The sequence below is a fragment of the Eretmochelys imbricata genome, chromosome 8 (genome assembly GCF_965152235.1).
Source record: "Eretmochelys imbricata isolate rEreImb1 chromosome 8, rEreImb1.hap1, whole genome shotgun sequence".
Taxonomy (NCBI): domain Eukaryota; kingdom Metazoa; phylum Chordata; order Testudines; family Cheloniidae; genus Eretmochelys; species Eretmochelys imbricata.
Window position 1 is genome coordinate 20,540,428 of NC_135579.1, and position 18,201 is coordinate 20,558,628.

An 18,201-nucleotide genomic window follows, 5' to 3' on the forward strand; every position below is an offset into this window, starting at 1 on the left:
GTTTTATTCTTTAATTAAAACTAATCCAGCATTGTCTTTAAACTGAACTGTGTAGGTAATTCCAATTATGGTAGCAAATTATTGTATATTGATAACCTTAGAGGGGTAATGGACCTAATATTGTCCAGGAGAGGGCTGGACGGTGCAGAACACACATTTTGGGGGGGAAATCCAGGACTGGGAGTGTGTTGGGTTCACCCAGCTAGCAGTAGCCAAGGCTACTGAAAGCCAGAGTGTAGCTTTGTTTTGAGCCCTGTGAAAGCTGGTGTTTCCTAACAGGCAACTGGGGTCAGAATTGCTAGACCAGGGTTATGGCTATCCACAGACACTCAGGGTGTAACATGCATCCTATTTGGCTGTTTGTGAGGAGCCCCAGCAGCAAAGCACTGGGAGACACCCCAGGTTGCAGAGGAAGGCTGATAGCCTGTCACTGGTCTGGATTGGACAGCACAGTGTGGGGAAAGAAGCGAAGAGAGAAGCAGACAAATAGGACAAAATAGTCATCTGTAGAGATGGTTGCAGAAAGAGAGAAAGCCATATTCTGTAGGAATATTCAGTTCTGTCAAAATTGAAATACTTCATAAAAATTGATTTAGTTTTAATGGAATTTCATTTCAGAAGAAAACTCGAAAAAATTCCAACGTCAAAATGTCCTGTTTTGACATTTTCAGAAGACTTTTTTTTGTTTTGAAATGACTTTTCATTGTGCATTTTTAAATTTTGTATCTTATATCGCACATAATTTTAAAAAGACAAAATTGAAAAATGTTTTAATTGATCCAAAACAATTATTAAAAAATTTCCTTTATGAAGGATTTTGGAATTTTGGGGTTTCATTTCAATTTGGAATGAAGTCAAATTTCAAAATCCATTAGGACATGGAATTTCATCCTCTGCACAGCTCTATTAGTCTGCTTATAGTTGGTTTCATTTTTGGGTTTTCATCTACCCACACTATAGTGCCACATTGTATGGGTTGCAAATAGTTCAGAAAAAAATCTAAATCCAAACAGTTTGAACTGCTGTTTACATTTTTAAAAAATTCATTTTTATTAATTTCAAATATTATTGTAAAAATAACTGTTAGCAAGACAAGATCAACAGAAACAACAGCATCAAAATAAAAAAATCAGGTTTGTTCAGAGAGAAAACAGTACTTGGAAATCTTGAAGAGACACCAAATTTAAAAACAACTTGAAAATAATCAGCAAGGTTAGCCGGTCTAGTTTTATACTTAACGTTGTATTAAATGGCAGGAAAAAAACAATGGTGTTAAGAGGCAGTTTTGTAAATCTTTTACATAATTTACATTTTGGGCTTCAAGCTACCTGTCAATGTACAAAGTATGAGATAAAAAGAATAAAGTTCATGGAATGGGTTTCACCTGTGATGACTTTGAAGCAGAGAAGTATCTCCAGAGTCCAGTTGAGTGAGCCTCAGAAATTCAGCTGAAGAAAATACATACCAGATTGAGGAATTTCCCTTTATTTTATGCATCAGCACGGTGAGCTAACACTTCCTCTCTGAGACAGCTGTCAGATAGTTAATGTGAAGAACTTTGGAGGTACCTGCATTTTTTTTTTTAAATGAGTATTATGCGGACCTCTCTTTGATTACTATCATGCTGTCTGCTAAATGGGTGCAATGAGTTAACACAGTCCTGGATGGCTTTTTGCATGTCTGCAGGAAGCCAAAGTCAATAGCTTTAGACAGCCCTAAGTATTAGTGCTTAGCAACCACCACAGGTGTCAAGCTTTTAACATTGTCTCTATCCAAGTTGGGCACAGCACCCCTCTACCTTATGGCAAAGTGGGGAGAGGAGTCTATGGATACAAGAAAACGGAGTTGCCTGGTTTTAAAATGGTGACAGGTTTCAGAGTGGTAGCTGTGTTAGTCTGTATCAGCAAAAAGAACGAGGAGTACTTGTAGCACCTTAGAGACTAACAAATCTGAGCATAAGCTTTTGTGGGCTAAAACCCACTTCATGGGATGCACACGTTGGAAAATTCTGGTTTTTTGCTGGTTTTAAAACGAGATTCTCCCTGAAACTAAGAAGAGACTTAATAAAAATTTGCATGGAGTTAACCAACTTGTATACTCCTCTTTTGGGGAATAAATTAATAGGAATATTATTTACCTACACAAAAGTCTGCTTTGTGACTATTGCCATGGATTCCCACTTCACCAATCCACCACTTTCCTCATTCTGATACCTCCAAGTAGTTAATTTTGTAAAAGCGCTGAATTATATCCTGTTCCCCAGCATGGCTCATCATTTGTTGCTCAGGCTATAATACATTCATGCTAACACCTGTCTGTGTTTTTTGTAACACAAAGTGGTGAATATCTTCATAACAGATTGTATCTGGGGCTTGTGTATAATGGAGATGCCCCTCCAGCTCTGTATAGATGTGGTTAACTGCACTGGTCACAAAATCCTGGACATGTTTTAAATAGGAAGGAGGGTAAGTGTGTCAAACTCATGTAGCCATGAACTGGGATTTTGATTATACCCTGCATAGAAGAGGTTTGTTCCCCATTTCCTGCACCTCAGTGGTTTCCAATCTCTCCTCATGGAGGCCCAGCTGATATATATGGCTTTCACCAGTTGTCTTTTTTCACATTTGACCTAGGATTAGCATGATCTCTGTTTAGAATTAGAACACCTTTGAGGACTACGTGGAAGCATCAGCTAGTACAAAATGTAGTCCTTGTGATTTCTGCTGTGTACTGGGTCAATCCAAAGGGTTTGATACCATCAATACCACAAAAGTCCTGGATCAGGTTAGCCAAGTAACAGTATCTCCACTTATGCCTCACTGAAACTGGCCATCTTATCTCCAAGATCAAATTCCCGGCATCAGGTAATATAGGGCTTTCTGTGAGGGATTCTCGGCTCTGGAACTCATTTATGCTGAAGGGTCTTTCAGAGAATGTCTATTTCTAAGGCACATGCATATATCTATCTATATCTAGTGGTTTTTTTTCCTGATTGCAGTGTTTAGCATTAGGTAGGGTTGGTTGCTGTAGCATAACTTAAGGCAGTTTATTATTCTAACAGTGATTTTCTTGATGGTGCTTTAGCCCAAAGCACCAAGCTCTATTTTGTCATAGGCCTTTACTATATATCATGGAAAATATATATACTGAAGTTGAACAGCTTGAAACACTACAAGAAAGAATTGAGAGAGAAAGCAACCAAGTAATTTCCCTCAGTATAGACCACCAGCTGGAGAGTTGGAGTCAGCTGGATAAGAACTCTTACATTCAGATGGCATAGTGAAATAACAGGCAATGTTAGATACAGGCATATTGAAAGCTCTGAAAGTTTCTAAAGTTGAACTCTTTGACTAACTAAGCAAAATTAACATTACAGAAATCTACCCAAAACCAAAATAACTATACAACCATTAGATGCTTCCCAAGAATGTTTCACATAAAGCAGCAGATTCATTTTAATCTTAAATTTCTGTGTACATGGGAATAAACTTTTTGAGAATACAATCCATTGTAAAAATAAATGCTAAACATGTGGCAGCATCTCCCAGCCACCAGTTTTATTGCACACTTTATTTTTTGCAGCCTAGTGTATGGAAGTTTCATAAAGCTCATGGAGAATGAGCAACACATAGGACAAGGAAGAGGGCTGCCCTCAAACTCACATATCCCAGAAAAAAAAATTAGAACTTAAATTTCAAGTGTAATCGAAACAAGAAGTTTATAGCACAGAAAAGGAGGTATAAATCTTATGTATTAGGCACATCGTTAAACAGCATAAAAGGAAACCAGGAGAAAAATATAGGGCTTTGAACAAGCCATTTTAAGCACAATACAAACATTAAGGCATTAAGCAGGTTTGGTATCCAATCAGCTATGACAGGGGCATCTTTGGATCAATGTAGCTTTTACATCTAGAGGAAATATGTTCTTTACCTGAAAAGCAAAAGGCAAGTCAGTCACTCTTTTTCATCGAGGCAATTTACTAGCTGAAGAGCTGCTCAGTGAATTAACCATGGCTGTTTGCTTTCTAGGAAGATGCTATGCTGTAAAGGAACAGTTGTGGCCAAATAACTACAGAGTATGGACAGAATTCATCTGCTTGGGTGTTTGAAAGTTCTTTCTGCAGAGATCTATCCCCAAATCAGCATAATCTGTGGTGTTAGTACATTTATCATGTTTAATTCGGTCATATTAGAAGCTACCACCTGGGAAGTTGTGCAGTTTTATAAGTGGGCCTGATGAGAATTCTGGCGGGTGCCCTGGAATTTAGTAGTGTGTGCACAGAATCTCCAAAGTAACGCCAGGGATGCACATCCAAGATCTCTTTCAGTTGCAATCTTGCTCCAGAACTTGCCAAGCAGAAGCCCACTGAAGGTTGTGTGGCTCCATCGGTACACTGATGGCAGAAGGGACAAGCAAGAGATTGGTACTCCTCAATAGCCTAATCAAGGTTGGAGCTCTTAGCTAGTCTGCTCCAGCCTGCGGCCCTGTCAACATGCTTGTGGTTGGCCAAGCATGTTAGAAAGTTTCTTACCTCTGGACAGTAAAAGATGCTTAGAAAACCATGTTGTAATCTTGATCAATACCCAGCATGGTTATTACATGTTTCTTCTGTTCACACAGGCAAGAACACACATGTGTAACTCAGACACACCATGCAAACTGAAGGTTAAAAACCCACACAAGTTGCTTTATAGCTACTTATCACAAGCAGTCAAGCAGAAAGGCACTCAGTCAGTAATTTGGATTCTCTGACAATCATTTGACTGGATTCCAACTCACTCTCCCACCTTTCCCTCAGATGAGGGACTTTCTGGTCATCCTATCACAGGGGTGAGCAATAATTTTCGCAGGGGGGCCACTCCACGAATTTTGGTAAGTCGTCACAGGCCGCACATTTCTACTATATTAATGTGGGGTCTGGGAGGGAATTTGGGTGCAGGAGGGAGCTCTGGGCTGGAGCAGAGTGTTGGGGTGCAGGAGAGGGTGAGGAGTGTGGGCTCTGGGAGGGAGTATGGTGCAGGAGGGAGCTCTGGGCTGAGGCAGGGGATTGGGTGCAGGGTCTGGGAGGGAGTTTGGGTGCAGGAGGGGATTCTGACTTGGGGCAGGGGTGCGAGGTGTAGGCTCTGGTTGGAAGGCACTTACCACAGGCAACTCCCAGCCGGCGGCGCAGCAGGGCTCAAGCAGGCTGCCTGCATGCCATGGCCCCATGCCACTCCTGGAAGTGGCTGCGGCCGGCTGCTGCTGGCACATCTCTGGGCGCCCCTTGAGGGGGAAGGGGGCAGCAGGTCTCTGTGCGCTGCCCACGCCTACAAGCACCACCCCTGTGGCTCCCATTGGCTGGTTTACGGCCAATGGGAGCTGTGAGGATGGTGCTGGGGGTGGAGGGCAGCACACAGAGCCGCCTCTCCCCTGTCAGCGGTGCGCAGTGACGTGCCAGCAGCAGCCGGCAGCTTCCGGGAGCGGTGTGGGGCCACGGCAGGCAGGCAACCTACCTAAGCACCCCGCTGCGCCGCAGGACTTTTAGTGGCCCGGACTTGGAGATCACAAGGGGGCAGAGGAGGCCAGACAGAAATGTTAGACGGGCCGGATCCAGCCCGCAGGCTGTATTTTGCCACCCCTGTTCTATCAGATATTAATCCCCCTTCTTTTCCTCAGTACCAATTTATTTATAATGCTTTGGGATGCTACTCCACTAAAAGGGAAACATCTTCCAATGGATATTTTCTGGATAGCCAAGTCTAGATTCCATCTCTCACTCCAGCTTGTTCCAGCTGCTAGTGGCAGCACAGACCATGGAGCAGACGGTTCATTATTAATTAAAAGCAAGTCCCACCCTCTAGTTCCAAGTGTCCATTCTGTGCAGGTGATTATATTCCAATTCCAATCCCCCGGCCTTCTGGGAATATGCCAGCCTTTCTGCCTATGGTCAAGGTCATTACTCAGCAGAAACAAGACCCAGCACAATCACACAAAACAAATCCAGCTTGGCCACTGTACACTGTTAGAGCTTTCGATCTGCAGCAGATCCCAGCCTACCTTTGGCTTCTACTGAAAAACTAGCAAACAGAGACTTACATACACCACAGTCTGATACTTGTCAGGCTCGGCCTGATTTGGAAACACTAGAGTTTTGCTTAAGGGTTGGTACTCAACAAGCTTTACAACCAACATCCAATTGAGTGGCAATGTCAGCTATCATCCATATACTGCTGTTCAACTCTTTCAAAAGAACAGAAAATTATAGTAGTGAGGGGGGTTTAAAGCTGCAAGACAAAGGCAGTAGAACACAGTGCTTTGAATTATTAATTCAGTTTGATCAGCATAAAAAACAAAGTCATGGAATTGGTCCCCACTGTTCTTGTTTGCACAGCAAGTCACCATTTACATCTCCTGCTCCCAAATCCAGCCCTTCAAAGAGGATGCCTGGATTAATTGTGCCTCCAAAAACCATTCAGTCCTGGTGATGGTTTCTGATGTGTCCAGCAGAAGCTTCAAGAGGTATTCCCATAGCACTGCTCAGCTAGTGCCCACGAGGTTTATTTATCTTGTTGGCCAGCACTAAAAATACCACGTTGGTTTGCAAGTTTATGGGATAGTGCTCCCACACTGTCATGAGCGACCTAGAATCATTCTGGTCATTTGCACCGACTTCCTAGAGAGGAGAGTTGTACTGCATCAAACAAACTGCTCATCTTTATTTTCAAGGACTTTCACCATCTATTCTCACTCTACCCATCATCTCTCACTTGCTGTTGACTCTTGCCTCTAATCGGCCTATGATACCAGCCTCTCTCACGCAACTGTTACATTTTCAAATAAGCACCTTTGTGCTTCCTCCCATGCTGCCCCACCTGCTTGGGGGGAAGCTCTCTATACACATCTGCAAAACTACCTCACTACTCTCCTTAAAACTCCCCTTTGCCACAATACAAAAAACCTGACAATGGTCAGGCTGCTGGCGTGCTGAGACCACTGCCTGTCATGCTGACAAATACTGTCTCATCTCATACTTAGGGTACATCTACACTAGAAATTTAAGTTGACTTATATTAGGTCGACCTGCATCACCGCATACGGTGGTGGCTGTATGTCCACACTACCCTCCTTGGGTCAGTGGTGCACGTCCTCACCAGGAAGGCTTGCAACGACCTAAGGGGGCAGTGTGGGGAGCAGAGAGCCCGGCGCCTCAGCTCTGCTGGCAGCTCCCTGTCAGGAGCCCAGTTGCTCCACAGGCTCCTGGCAGGCCACCCAGGGTGGGGGGCAAGGGGAGGGGCTGAACAGGAGAGAACTGCCCAGGGCTTCTCACCTCCCCCTTGCCCGCTGGAAGTGGGAGGAGGGACCCTGGGCTATAGCTGCCCTGCTTTGTCGTCAATTTCATGGCTCCTGCCGTAAAATTGACAAGACAATCAACAGCCGACTTCAGTAAGGCAGCGTCTATCCAGACATTGCGTTGTCCTAACTATACTGACATAAGTCCTATGCCTCTCATGGAGGTAGAGTTATTATGTCAGTGTAGTATGGCTCTTGCATCAGTGGGAGCAAGGCTGTAGTGTAGACGCTGACATAATTAGGCAGATGTAAGCTGCCTTACGTTGACCTAAATGGGTAGTGTAGACCAGCCCTCAGATTGTAAGATTTTGGGGGCAGGAACCGTCTTTTTGTTCAGTGTTTGTATAGGGCCTAACACAATGGGGTCCTGGTCCATGACTGGGGCTCCTGGGCACAACAATAATACAAATGATAATAATGTTACTCTGGACAGTTAAGGTGGGAGGACTACCTGGTCTGCAGAAAGATGGTCAGGTCGCCTCAACCATAATAGTGTAAGCACTTGATGATTGTTAAATAAGAAAACCAACTTATGATAGGTGTTAAAGAAAAAAGATATCCCCCCCTTCCCATACCCATTTTCAGGGCTCTCATTTTGTTGCTAGAAGGAGGAACAGATGGTTCCCTCAACACCACCTGCTGTCACATGGTGTGGCACTCCCTTCCCCATCCTTTCAGAAATCAAGCATCCTAGTTCTAACATCTCAGTCTCCAAATGAGATTAAAGCACCCAGTCCCAAACTCAAATCCTTCATTGTTACAGACTGCGAAAAGATGCTTCCTCTTGTGAAACTGCCCACCCATTATCCATGCTATTGTGTAAGTTTTCACTGAGCATTTAGCAAACCCAAAAGACATAACTGGAGAAGGTCTCCAACCATATTTACCTCATCCACAAAAAAGGCAGCACAGAGGACAGACATCCTTAAGGCCATTGATGACGAAGATACCAGATTGTTTCATTGCTTAACTGTGGACCAAAGAGAGGGTTGAGCTGGGCCAGGATCGCAATCAGCCAACTGAAAGGGGGGGAAAAAAAAAAAAAAAGACACATAAGAGTATGGATGACTTGGCCAAGGCATAAAGGGTATCAGGAGAAGGTAAGACAACATCGCGAAAGGTCTAACACCAAGTCAAAATGCTGCTAAGGCCAAACTCCTAAAAGTCTGACACAGATGAAAGAGCTCTAGCACTGTATTACACCTCAGAAGACTAGCATGTTTGGACTGAGAACTATCTTGTTCAATTTAAAGTGACACTGTCAGTTGGATTTAATAGTATCTTTTTAATTCGTTGCTGCTTCTTCTTGAAAGGTGAAGCGCTCTGGGACACATTCCCATCCTCTGGGCCCATGTTCCAACAACACTGCCTCCAGAGCTACTCAAGGCCTCTCTGAATGGCAGTACAAGGCACGGAGAGTTACTAAAGCACATCACCTTCCAAATAAGGAGTATGCGTCTCATTTACTTTAACCATAACTATGCCAAAATGTTTAGATATACAGAATATACATGAAATTTGAATTGAAGCAGAACCTCTTTTATACCAATAAACATTACAACAAAGATTACATTGAGGGATGGAAGTACAATCTAGCAGTTAAAACGAAGGAACAGGAATTGGAAAATTCCTGACCTACTATGTAACATTGGCCAAATCACTTAATCTCTGTGTCTGAGACATCCCCCCCATAAAATCAGAGATACTAGGCTTGGCTTTACAAGGAACATTACAATCCAATAAAAGGTCTTAATGAAATGTATTGAACACTTTCAAACCACCAGCCCCCAATATAATTCTTGTAAGAATAAAAATAGAACAAATTTAGAACGGAAGTCAGAGAAATGGGTGTCTAGATCAAAGAGGTGCAAAGCTACTGAAACAATGTCAATGACAACAAAATCCAGATTAGCAGCAGCCTCTCCCTCAGAGCAGCTGACAGACTAACTCAGCAGAAACCACAGCCAGAATGCAGAACAAGAGGAATCTGGGATGTGGAAAATATCCAGGCAAGCTGAACAGAAATAAATATTTCAGTATTATAAGATGTACTTGCTTTGGCTTTTTCTGAATTTGTAATATTGACAAAGAAACCTTATTTTCATGGATTTAGATCTATGTAAAATACTAACGATATAAACATGTTTAGTGAACATACTGACCTATCCATCTGCTCTTTGTAGACTCTTTGTGAGGAGGAGAAAAAGCAGAGCAGCTTTGACTGGGAGCTGCCACAAAATGCATCAAAGTGCTTAGGCAGTCATGGAAAATTCCACATAAACCTGGATGCTTTAACAAGCAAATGAAGTGCAGGTCAGATCAGCTTCAAAATGGCTACAGAAGCCTTAGGCAAAAGATGCAGGGTTAGATAAAAGGAAGGTCAATCTTCTTGGCACTGACAAAATAAGTATTTGTAAATTTTAGTGTTGCTTTTAGGGGGGTTCATTATTATTTTTAACACTAAGATTAAGTAGGACACTAGCTAAAGTCAAGCAAATGCTGTGCCCATAGTATGCTAACAACCCCTCACTCCTCACACATTCAATAGTATTCTGAGTGTAAATCAACAACTGAGGCCAGTCACTCATGCTGATATGCACAATGGATATTATGAAGTGGGTAAATGTCTACTCAGGACCAGTAGGAAAATAGCAATTCATTCTCACTTGTAAACTGAAGAGCCAGAATACTTATTTTGTTATCCCTAGCTACTGCAGGGAAAGGGTCGCTCAGCATCACACACATTATGTTGAACTTAGCCTAATCCTTTTACTATATCAAGCAAATCCCTCAAGTGTTCATTGATTTGATAGAAATTCTCCCCTCCATCACCAGAACTCTATGTGTAGCCCACTTACAAGTTATTTTTCAGATACAAAAGGCAGATTAGAGGGGTACCAGAATGCATTGTACTAACTGTCATTAACTTCCTGAACTAACACAGATGGGGGGAAGGACAGAAACAGTTGATTGCTGTAATAGGATAATTTGCCTCTTTACACTGTGCAGAGAAAGGAACCCCAGACACCAACATACATGCCCAGACCTCTCCCTATGTTCACTGAGATCAGACCCAGAACTGCTGTGAAATAAATGAGCTGGAAGTGCATTCTGAATATTGACATGTCCACAGCTGTACAATTAGGCTCTAGGCAAACACTGTACTGGTTTCAAAAGCTATTTGATAGGACCATGCTGTTTACTGAACTTCTGAAGCGCAGTGCCATTACAGATTGTTCTTTAGCTTCATTACTTCCCTGCAGTGCCGGGGGTCTGATCACTGAGAACATAGTAGTAGAAGGTAGGGGAGCACAGGGTTCAGTGCTTTGAAAGACAGAACTGTGGAAAGCTTCTCCACACACATTTATCTTACACAGGGCTGCTTTACATGAAACTCTATCAGAGCATAATAAAGTAAACCTCTATATCCAACATCTAATGTTTTAGTGCTGTTACATTCGACATGCTACCTCCTGCAACAGTCAGTGTTAATTATCATGCTAACTCAAAGAAATGATGGTCCATCATGATCAAGTATAACCATGTCATTTTATTACTGTATAGACTTCAGAGCAATTTTTATTCTAATTCCATTCTAATGGGCTGAGCACTACAATCTGTCTCTCTCTATAGCGGAGTAAGAGCTCAGGTTCTGGTTTCTATTTAGATTCCAGTTTGGGTAATTACAGTCAGCCCACCCAGAATTCTCCTGCAGATGCCACTGATGGAGTGTTCCAAACTCTCTATTCTGAACCACTGGGTACTACTGCTGTGTGCTCCTACACAGATAATATCTTCTACCTCAGAGGTGGCTTCGGTGATCTCAGAATAGATGTAGCGGAGCACCCTGGGTCTTTGATGGAAGGAATTACAGAAAGAAAAACTTCTTATTGAAAAGACAATAGGAAAAAAAGACCTGGAATGGACATTTCAGGCTTTGCTGGTACAGCTTTCTGAGCTAAACTATTACAAAAATGGAACAATTTTCTTCTGTTTAAAAAATAAATAAATAAATAAAGACTACCACTACATACTCTGCTTTGAGTCTCACCATGCTCCTGAGGTTTTGGTTACACTTCTTTTAGCAAGGTACAGCATACAGCACATGCACAAAAGGATATACAGTAATTGTGTAAAGTTTCCCATAAAGCAACCAAATTTGTACAGCACAGTCAATAAGCTTAATTTGGATGACCCCTACCAACTCCACACGGAGGAAGCCAGTTTATTTTATCAAATGGGAATGACTGCTGTTTAATTGAGATTAAATTGGAATAAATTCAATTTAATGTGGATGTATTTGGCTAGTGCCAAGTAGTTAAGTGGCATTTAATAGTTACAAAACTGAACTTCATTAAGACTGGCACAATCAAAAGTTAAAAGAAATTATAATAATTTTTATACTTGCATTTTATTTAGTCCAGAATTTCTGGATAAAAGTTTTGTAAAAACTGTATGATGAGGAACAGCCACTTCAGCAGAGTGACAGGTCCTTGCAGGAGAATCTTAAGTACACGGGACTACACTTGTGACAGTGCAGTTAACATCAAATTTGACTCTGATACCAATATAATAAATACTTTCACACAAAGAACCTTTCATCTGAAATCCCAAAGCTCCAATAGGATTAACAAATGGAATGTAAGTGCAACATTTCCAGAAACTATTTAAAAAAAAAAATCCATAAATATGCAACACAAGGCAATTCCACCCTGGAGCATCAGAGGAGACATCAGTTCTCCTCCACATTTGTAAAAATAGAATCCAAATTCCATATGATTGGCTGTGTATTCACTAAGCCACTTAGGCTTTGTCTACACTAGCACTTTTGTTGGCAAAACTTTTGCTAGTCACTCCACTGACCGAAATAAGTTTCACCAACAAAAGTACAGGTGTGGACAGCGCTAGGTCAGCGGGAGACGCAATCTCACCAAGATGGCCACCGTTGCTCATTGGGGTGGTTTAATTATGCCAGTGGGAATGCTCTCTCCTGCCGGCATAGAGTGGCTACACAGGAGACCTTACAGTGGTGCAGCTGTGCTGCTGTAAGGTCCGTAGTGTACGCATAGCCTTAGACATCACGTATGAAGACTTTAGCTTCTTCCGCTTTTTCTTTTTTGCAGGGTGCAACTGAGAATGTCAGCGAATAAATCCTGGGAACATGTTTGACAATTTTAATAAATGCAAATAATCTATCCTTCATTCAATAACACACAAGAGCAGATTACAAGACATTTTAATGAAGAGCAGTTTTATCACTGCCCTATTCCAGGTACAGCAATTGCTAACCTCTTTCAATACTTCCACAACCACCTTTTGTTTGAGGATTTCAAAGCATTCAATCAAGCCTCAGTCATTCTGTGAAGTAAATATCTCCGTTTTACAGATAAGGAGTCTGAGGCACAGAAAAGTAAAGAACCTAGTTTCCAGGGATTCCGAGAACCCTTAAGTTTCATTAACTTCAAGGGGAACTGCCTGTTACCTAAAAAAAAAAGCTAGCCTTAAGTGGCTTGTCCAAGACCACAAAGCAAATCACTGACAGGGCCAAAGTCAGAAATCTGGAATCCCAATTCCTACTCTCCTCAAACTTTGTCTGATTTAAAATAAATAAATAAATCAAACTAGAGAGCAGAGACAAGCACAGTGCCTCAAAGCTAAATGGGCAGAATCACTGTGCCCCAAAGACCATCAAACACAGCAAAGAGTTACTAGTGTAAGTGAGGACTTTGCTTCTCAGTTTCACTTGTACACATGTACAGTAGATAGCAGTCTTGCCAGGGCCTACCTGATTACTTCACAATGCACTGGATCTCTACGAACCTGAGAAGCAGACTCAGTGACACTCCAAAATTCAAATTATTGGGACCACAGCACTGCTACTAAATACAAATAAACAAGCCATTCACATTTCCCTAGAAAGAGGCAGTATGCTTCCTCTATTAGGAGCTCTGAATCTCTCTAAAATCAAGATGCTACAGCCATATTATGTTCCTCTTCTTTCAAATCATAATTTACTTCATCTGCTCATAGTCTAAATGTAATTTTCATGGTGAAATAAAAGGAACATATTATGGATATTTAATCTGGCAAATATTCGTGTTTACACATAGAGTCTAAGGAAGTTGGATAAAGATGCCTCCAGTGACTTTCTATATAATCACCTTCATGAATTCACAGCAGTTAAATGTATGAGTGTGTGATTTCATTAACATTTTGTGGAATACAATTCCCACATATGCCAGCTGAAAATTCATCAGTAGAGGCTTCTCATTACACTGCATCCAGTAATTCTCTGACTGCCAAGTCTTGGTCTAATTTAAGTATTAAAATCTACTCTTAGGCATTTCTTAGAACACCCAGCTTCCCCTACCACAATTAGTACTTGCTTTCCACAAGTACAAGACAGCATGGTCCAGGTACTCATCCTTAAACAGGCAGATACCCACACAAGAAATAACTTAACATTTATATTAAGCTATCTATTTGATGGCATGCATCAAAAGCCCTAAGGGTATGTTCTGCTGTTCAGCCAGTAAGTCAAGTTAGGTTAGTATATATTTTGTGAGAGCATAACTATGTTACTAGGTGGTTACTCCTATATAAACTGCAAGTGAGACGGACAGGGCTCCCAGTGCTTATGTACAGACATCTTTTCATATTTAAATATAGATTTTTTTTTAAAATGGCTTTTTTAAAATAGGATATGTCCTGGTCTAGCATGTTTTTAAAAGTCAGTCAGGAGGCACATTCCATAAGGCTTCACATGTGAAATACTTCAGGCCTGTTTAACCATAAACAGAAACTGGACCTTGCTTGTATAAAACCTGCATATCACAGCATTCAACCAAGCTAAACCCACACAAGCTCGTGTCCCAAGCCAGCTCAAGATGGAACAAGACAGACCTTACTTTAAACATGCCATGTACTACAAATAATGCAGACACTAAAAATATGGCTTTGTGCTGCCAATCCCTGCACTCAAAGTTCCAGAAATTGAGATATATCCCTCTAAGAGGTTATTTATATTAAGCTCATCACCATGGTATGTTATGAGTGATGGTTTGCAACTAGAGAATGTGTGAACACTCCCAAGTGGACTTGTTCGGTCATTGAATTATGAACAAGTCACCTAGCAAGTTGTACCCACAACAGGTATGTCAGTTTACTGTCTGTACTTGTAGGAAAAAAAAAGTGCTGTGTAGAAATGGCCTGAAAGATATTTTGATCTCAATTACAAGGCCCTATCAAGAGGAAGAAATCATTTCACAGAATTAAGGGTTTTCACTGCAGACTGTACCTATAACTCATCCATTTATTGACAAGAAAAGATGATATAGGAAGCAAAAAGGGTTGCAAAGTGTTCACAGGAGCGCAGAAGCTGCTCATTAGGTGGCTAAGAAAGAATTGTTATTAATACCATAAAATAAGGCGTAATCAAGGAGCACAGTATTGATTTCAGTGGAAGTCAAGGGCTCTTGGCACCTCAAAGGATTTAGGCATAGTTGACCTGCCACTCTATCATAGTAGGTACACACAAACAGTTATTACAATTAATACAAATTATTCGAGAACTGAGAAACCCTCAAGAGGCTTGAGCTGAATAACTCAAGGTCCGTAGAACAGAAAGCAATAGCCAAGATAAATCAATATAAAAGTACTAAAACTTTGGGTATAAGTCAGAGAATAACACTCATCCAGATTCATTTAAATATATTATCCACTAACGGGAATTTTTTCAAGATTGCTGAAGATATTTAGGAGCATGAGTTCCACTGACTTTCAAAGGGAGTTGTGCTCCTAAATCCCTTTGGTGCTCTGAAAATTTCCCCCTAAACATTTATTCACTGAAGAGGCCTTTTTCATTTTATAAGCTGTGCCATTATTAGGAGGGAAGCATTATTTATACTTACAAGAGGTAACAGCAAACAGCACAGGTCACCAGCATTGTGTTGATAACACTGCAGAAAGAAATAGGAAAAGACAACTGATTAAGAGTCATAGGCACAGAAAATAAACCTAAGAATGCATTTGGCTTTGATCACATGCAAGGTGACTCAAAATATGAATGTTCTCATGACAATCTAATTTCTTGTAATGTAACAGTATAACTAGAAGATAGATGTGCCTCTCTAACCTAGGACTCTGCACAGACTTAGTTTGCCATTTGCAAATAAAAGCATCTCATTTTTTTTGTAGTATAAATATTTAAATACAAAGCACAAGACCATACAGCCTTGTCTAAAAAGGCTTCCAAAGAGAAGATCTCACGTAATAAACTTCCTTCTTTGTTACAATTGTTTCTATATAGTAAATCAGAACCAAATCCTAAAGCACCTTTTCTGTTAGATTTATATGTGAACACCCAAAGGCACAGTACATAGAATTCTTCATCTGGACACTCTGTTTGCAGAAAGTCTCACTGAAACCCACGAAATTAAGAGCCAATTATTTTGTTTAAAAGTGAATCCTGTTGACTGTAACTATTGTAAAATTAAAGATCTTCAAAGGACAAACAAAATCTTGGAGATAATATGACAGTTGCCCAGAATGGGAAGATCCTTATTGGAGGGGATTGTCAGAACAGGTGTTACTAAAATGATAATAAAACAACTGAAGCTGTAGCGGTAAAATCGTAGCTGAACAAACATTTCAAAATCCCATATAGATGGGAAAATTATGTTTTCCAAGAAGGAGTCATATGTTCTGACCATGTAGCTCAATGGAAGATGGGTATTCTGTGTCATGACTTTTTTTTTTTTTTTAAATAAAAAAGAGGAATTCCTCTCTATGTAGGTTTTTAGTTCTGTAAGAAGAGTTCAACCTAGATAATAAAAATCCTAATCAGCACTGGAAATAGGTAGATCAAGTAACTTGCTTTGGCTTCTCAAGCTATAAAATACATAGATCTGCTCATAAATAGTAACTTTAACATTAATGCTGGTGTTTCTAAAAAGTAAATTAAAGCACAATACAATTATAACGTATACAGTATCTTTCAAATACATTGTACAAGAAATTTTAGAGATGCAAAACAGTGAATGGTCTATATATTATATATGAGAAGACAATGGTGGTGTTAATTGGGCAAATAAATTATTCAATTCTTGCAGCCACAGCATCATAGGATGGAGGTGTGGGGAGCAAAGTAGCAGCCCCTCCTCCTCCCTGTTGCTCCTGGATGCACTGCCTTGGTGTTGGTTGTTTGGGCTGCCAGCAAGGGTTGGACCCTGCTCCCCTCTGGAGACACCTGGCGCACACACTGGAGCAGCAGGCGAGTTCCCCACCTTCCCAGGGGCGGTGGGGCTCAGCCTCTGGGCTTCAGCCCCAGGCTTCGGTCTCCATCCCTGGGCCCCATCCTCCAGCTGCAGGGCTTTGGGCTCTGGCTGCGGGGCTTCAGGCTTCAGCCCCCCACTGCCTCCCCCACCCACCCCCATCACCCCTGCTGCCTCCCCCGACCCTCCATTTAGGGCTTCATTTGTCCCCAGGCTTGCCAGAGCTGAGTAAGTCTGCTGTGTAAAGTGAAACTTATATGTTTGTTAGTATCACTTTGCACAGCAGACTTACTAGCTAGCAATAAATAAATTGCAATGATTTGGACATGTATCTGTGCACATTTATAGGGTTTTCCCAAAGCTAATTAAGTATTTTAGAAAATGTATGACAGAAGCTACCAGCAAGAGTTGGTGGCCGCGCTCTGAGGCCGCCAAAAAATTTGACTTGAGAAACCCTGATGATAGGTGCTTATGTGCCCCTTCATCCTAAGAGCGGACTTGCCCCTTCCCAAGTACATAAGAACAGAACAGCCACATCTTATGATTTGGTGGATAAATACAGGGAGAGCATTCCAGTCAGCAGGATGTACAGAGAAAAATGTTCCTGTGTCATTAAAAGAAGCTAAACAAATCTACACTGTAACAGCAGCTGCATATGGGGTCTCAGGCTCAGTCCCCGCAGATGGTCAGCGATCACAGGAAAGCAGCACATTAGTCCGCGCCCCCCATCACATGACTCTGCTCAGGAGGGGCAAGTCACACACATTCAATCAGACACAAAAAATAAATAAAAAGGGAACTACGATGAGCAAGTGGCACAAGACCACTTCTGTCTGCGCCACTGAGATGCAGCAGGACCCCCACCCCTGGGACGGCTGCTGTATTATAGGAGGGTCGAGATACTCATTGCCAAGGGCCCTTCGCTGGTTTTACCGACTATGCCCTGCCCAGGTGCCCGAGAGAGAGGATCCCTACAGGCTTTACCGGGGTAACGGGACGGGAGACCCAGCCTGGGGAGAGCTGAAGGGGGAAGGCCCCGACGCCCGTTCTCCAACTGAAATCGAAGAGGACAAGAGGCCCCAGGGGAAGAAAGAGCCAGACCCGCTCCCCGGGTGCGGGGGGCCACGGCGGCCACCACAGCAAGGCCAGACTCACAGCGCTGCCTCAGGAGCCTTCTTCCCCTCACAGCCCCCCCACCCCCCAAGGAGCGGCCCTGCCCTGCCCAGTCAGGGTAGGGGGGACACGGGGTCAGCTCCCCACGGGACCGGCTCCCTCGTTGGAGCTCTCCGCCGCCGGAGGGAGGGTAGCCGAGTGGGTGGCCGACACTCTCCAGCCCTCGACGGGGTCGGGGTCAGGGTCCGCTCCGCTTCTCTCCCGGCGGCCCATCACTCACCCACGGTTGGGCCCCTTGGGCACCAGCCAGGGCAGGATGCCGCCGACTATCCCCCAGAAAACGCTCATGACGATGATGGGCACAGTGAGGCCGCCGTACGCCATGGCTGGGCTGGGGGCTTCACTCTGGCACACTCGCGACAGCACCACTCCGCGGTCCCCCTCAGCTCGGAGTCGGCCCCCACCACAGCTGCTCGCGGAGCCC

General features: G+C 42.5%; 1 protein-coding gene across 1 annotated transcript; it reads right to left on the reverse strand.

The window, feature by feature from the left end:
- Positions 1-1,221: 1,221 nt before the first annotated feature.
- On the reverse strand, positions 1,222-18,201 carry ATP6V0E1 (ATPase H+ transporting V0 subunit e1). The gene is made up of 4 exons (XM_077824221.1): positions 17,998-18,201; positions 15,243-15,290; positions 8,220-8,351; positions 1,222-3,933 (listed from the first exon to the last, which is right to left on the reverse strand). Exons 1-3 carry the CDS (start codon positions 18,099-18,101, stop codon positions 8,258-8,260), a joined length of 246 nt encoding a protein of 81 aa, XP_077680347.1. The 5' UTR covers positions 18,102-18,201; the 3' UTR covers positions 1,222-3,933; positions 8,220-8,257.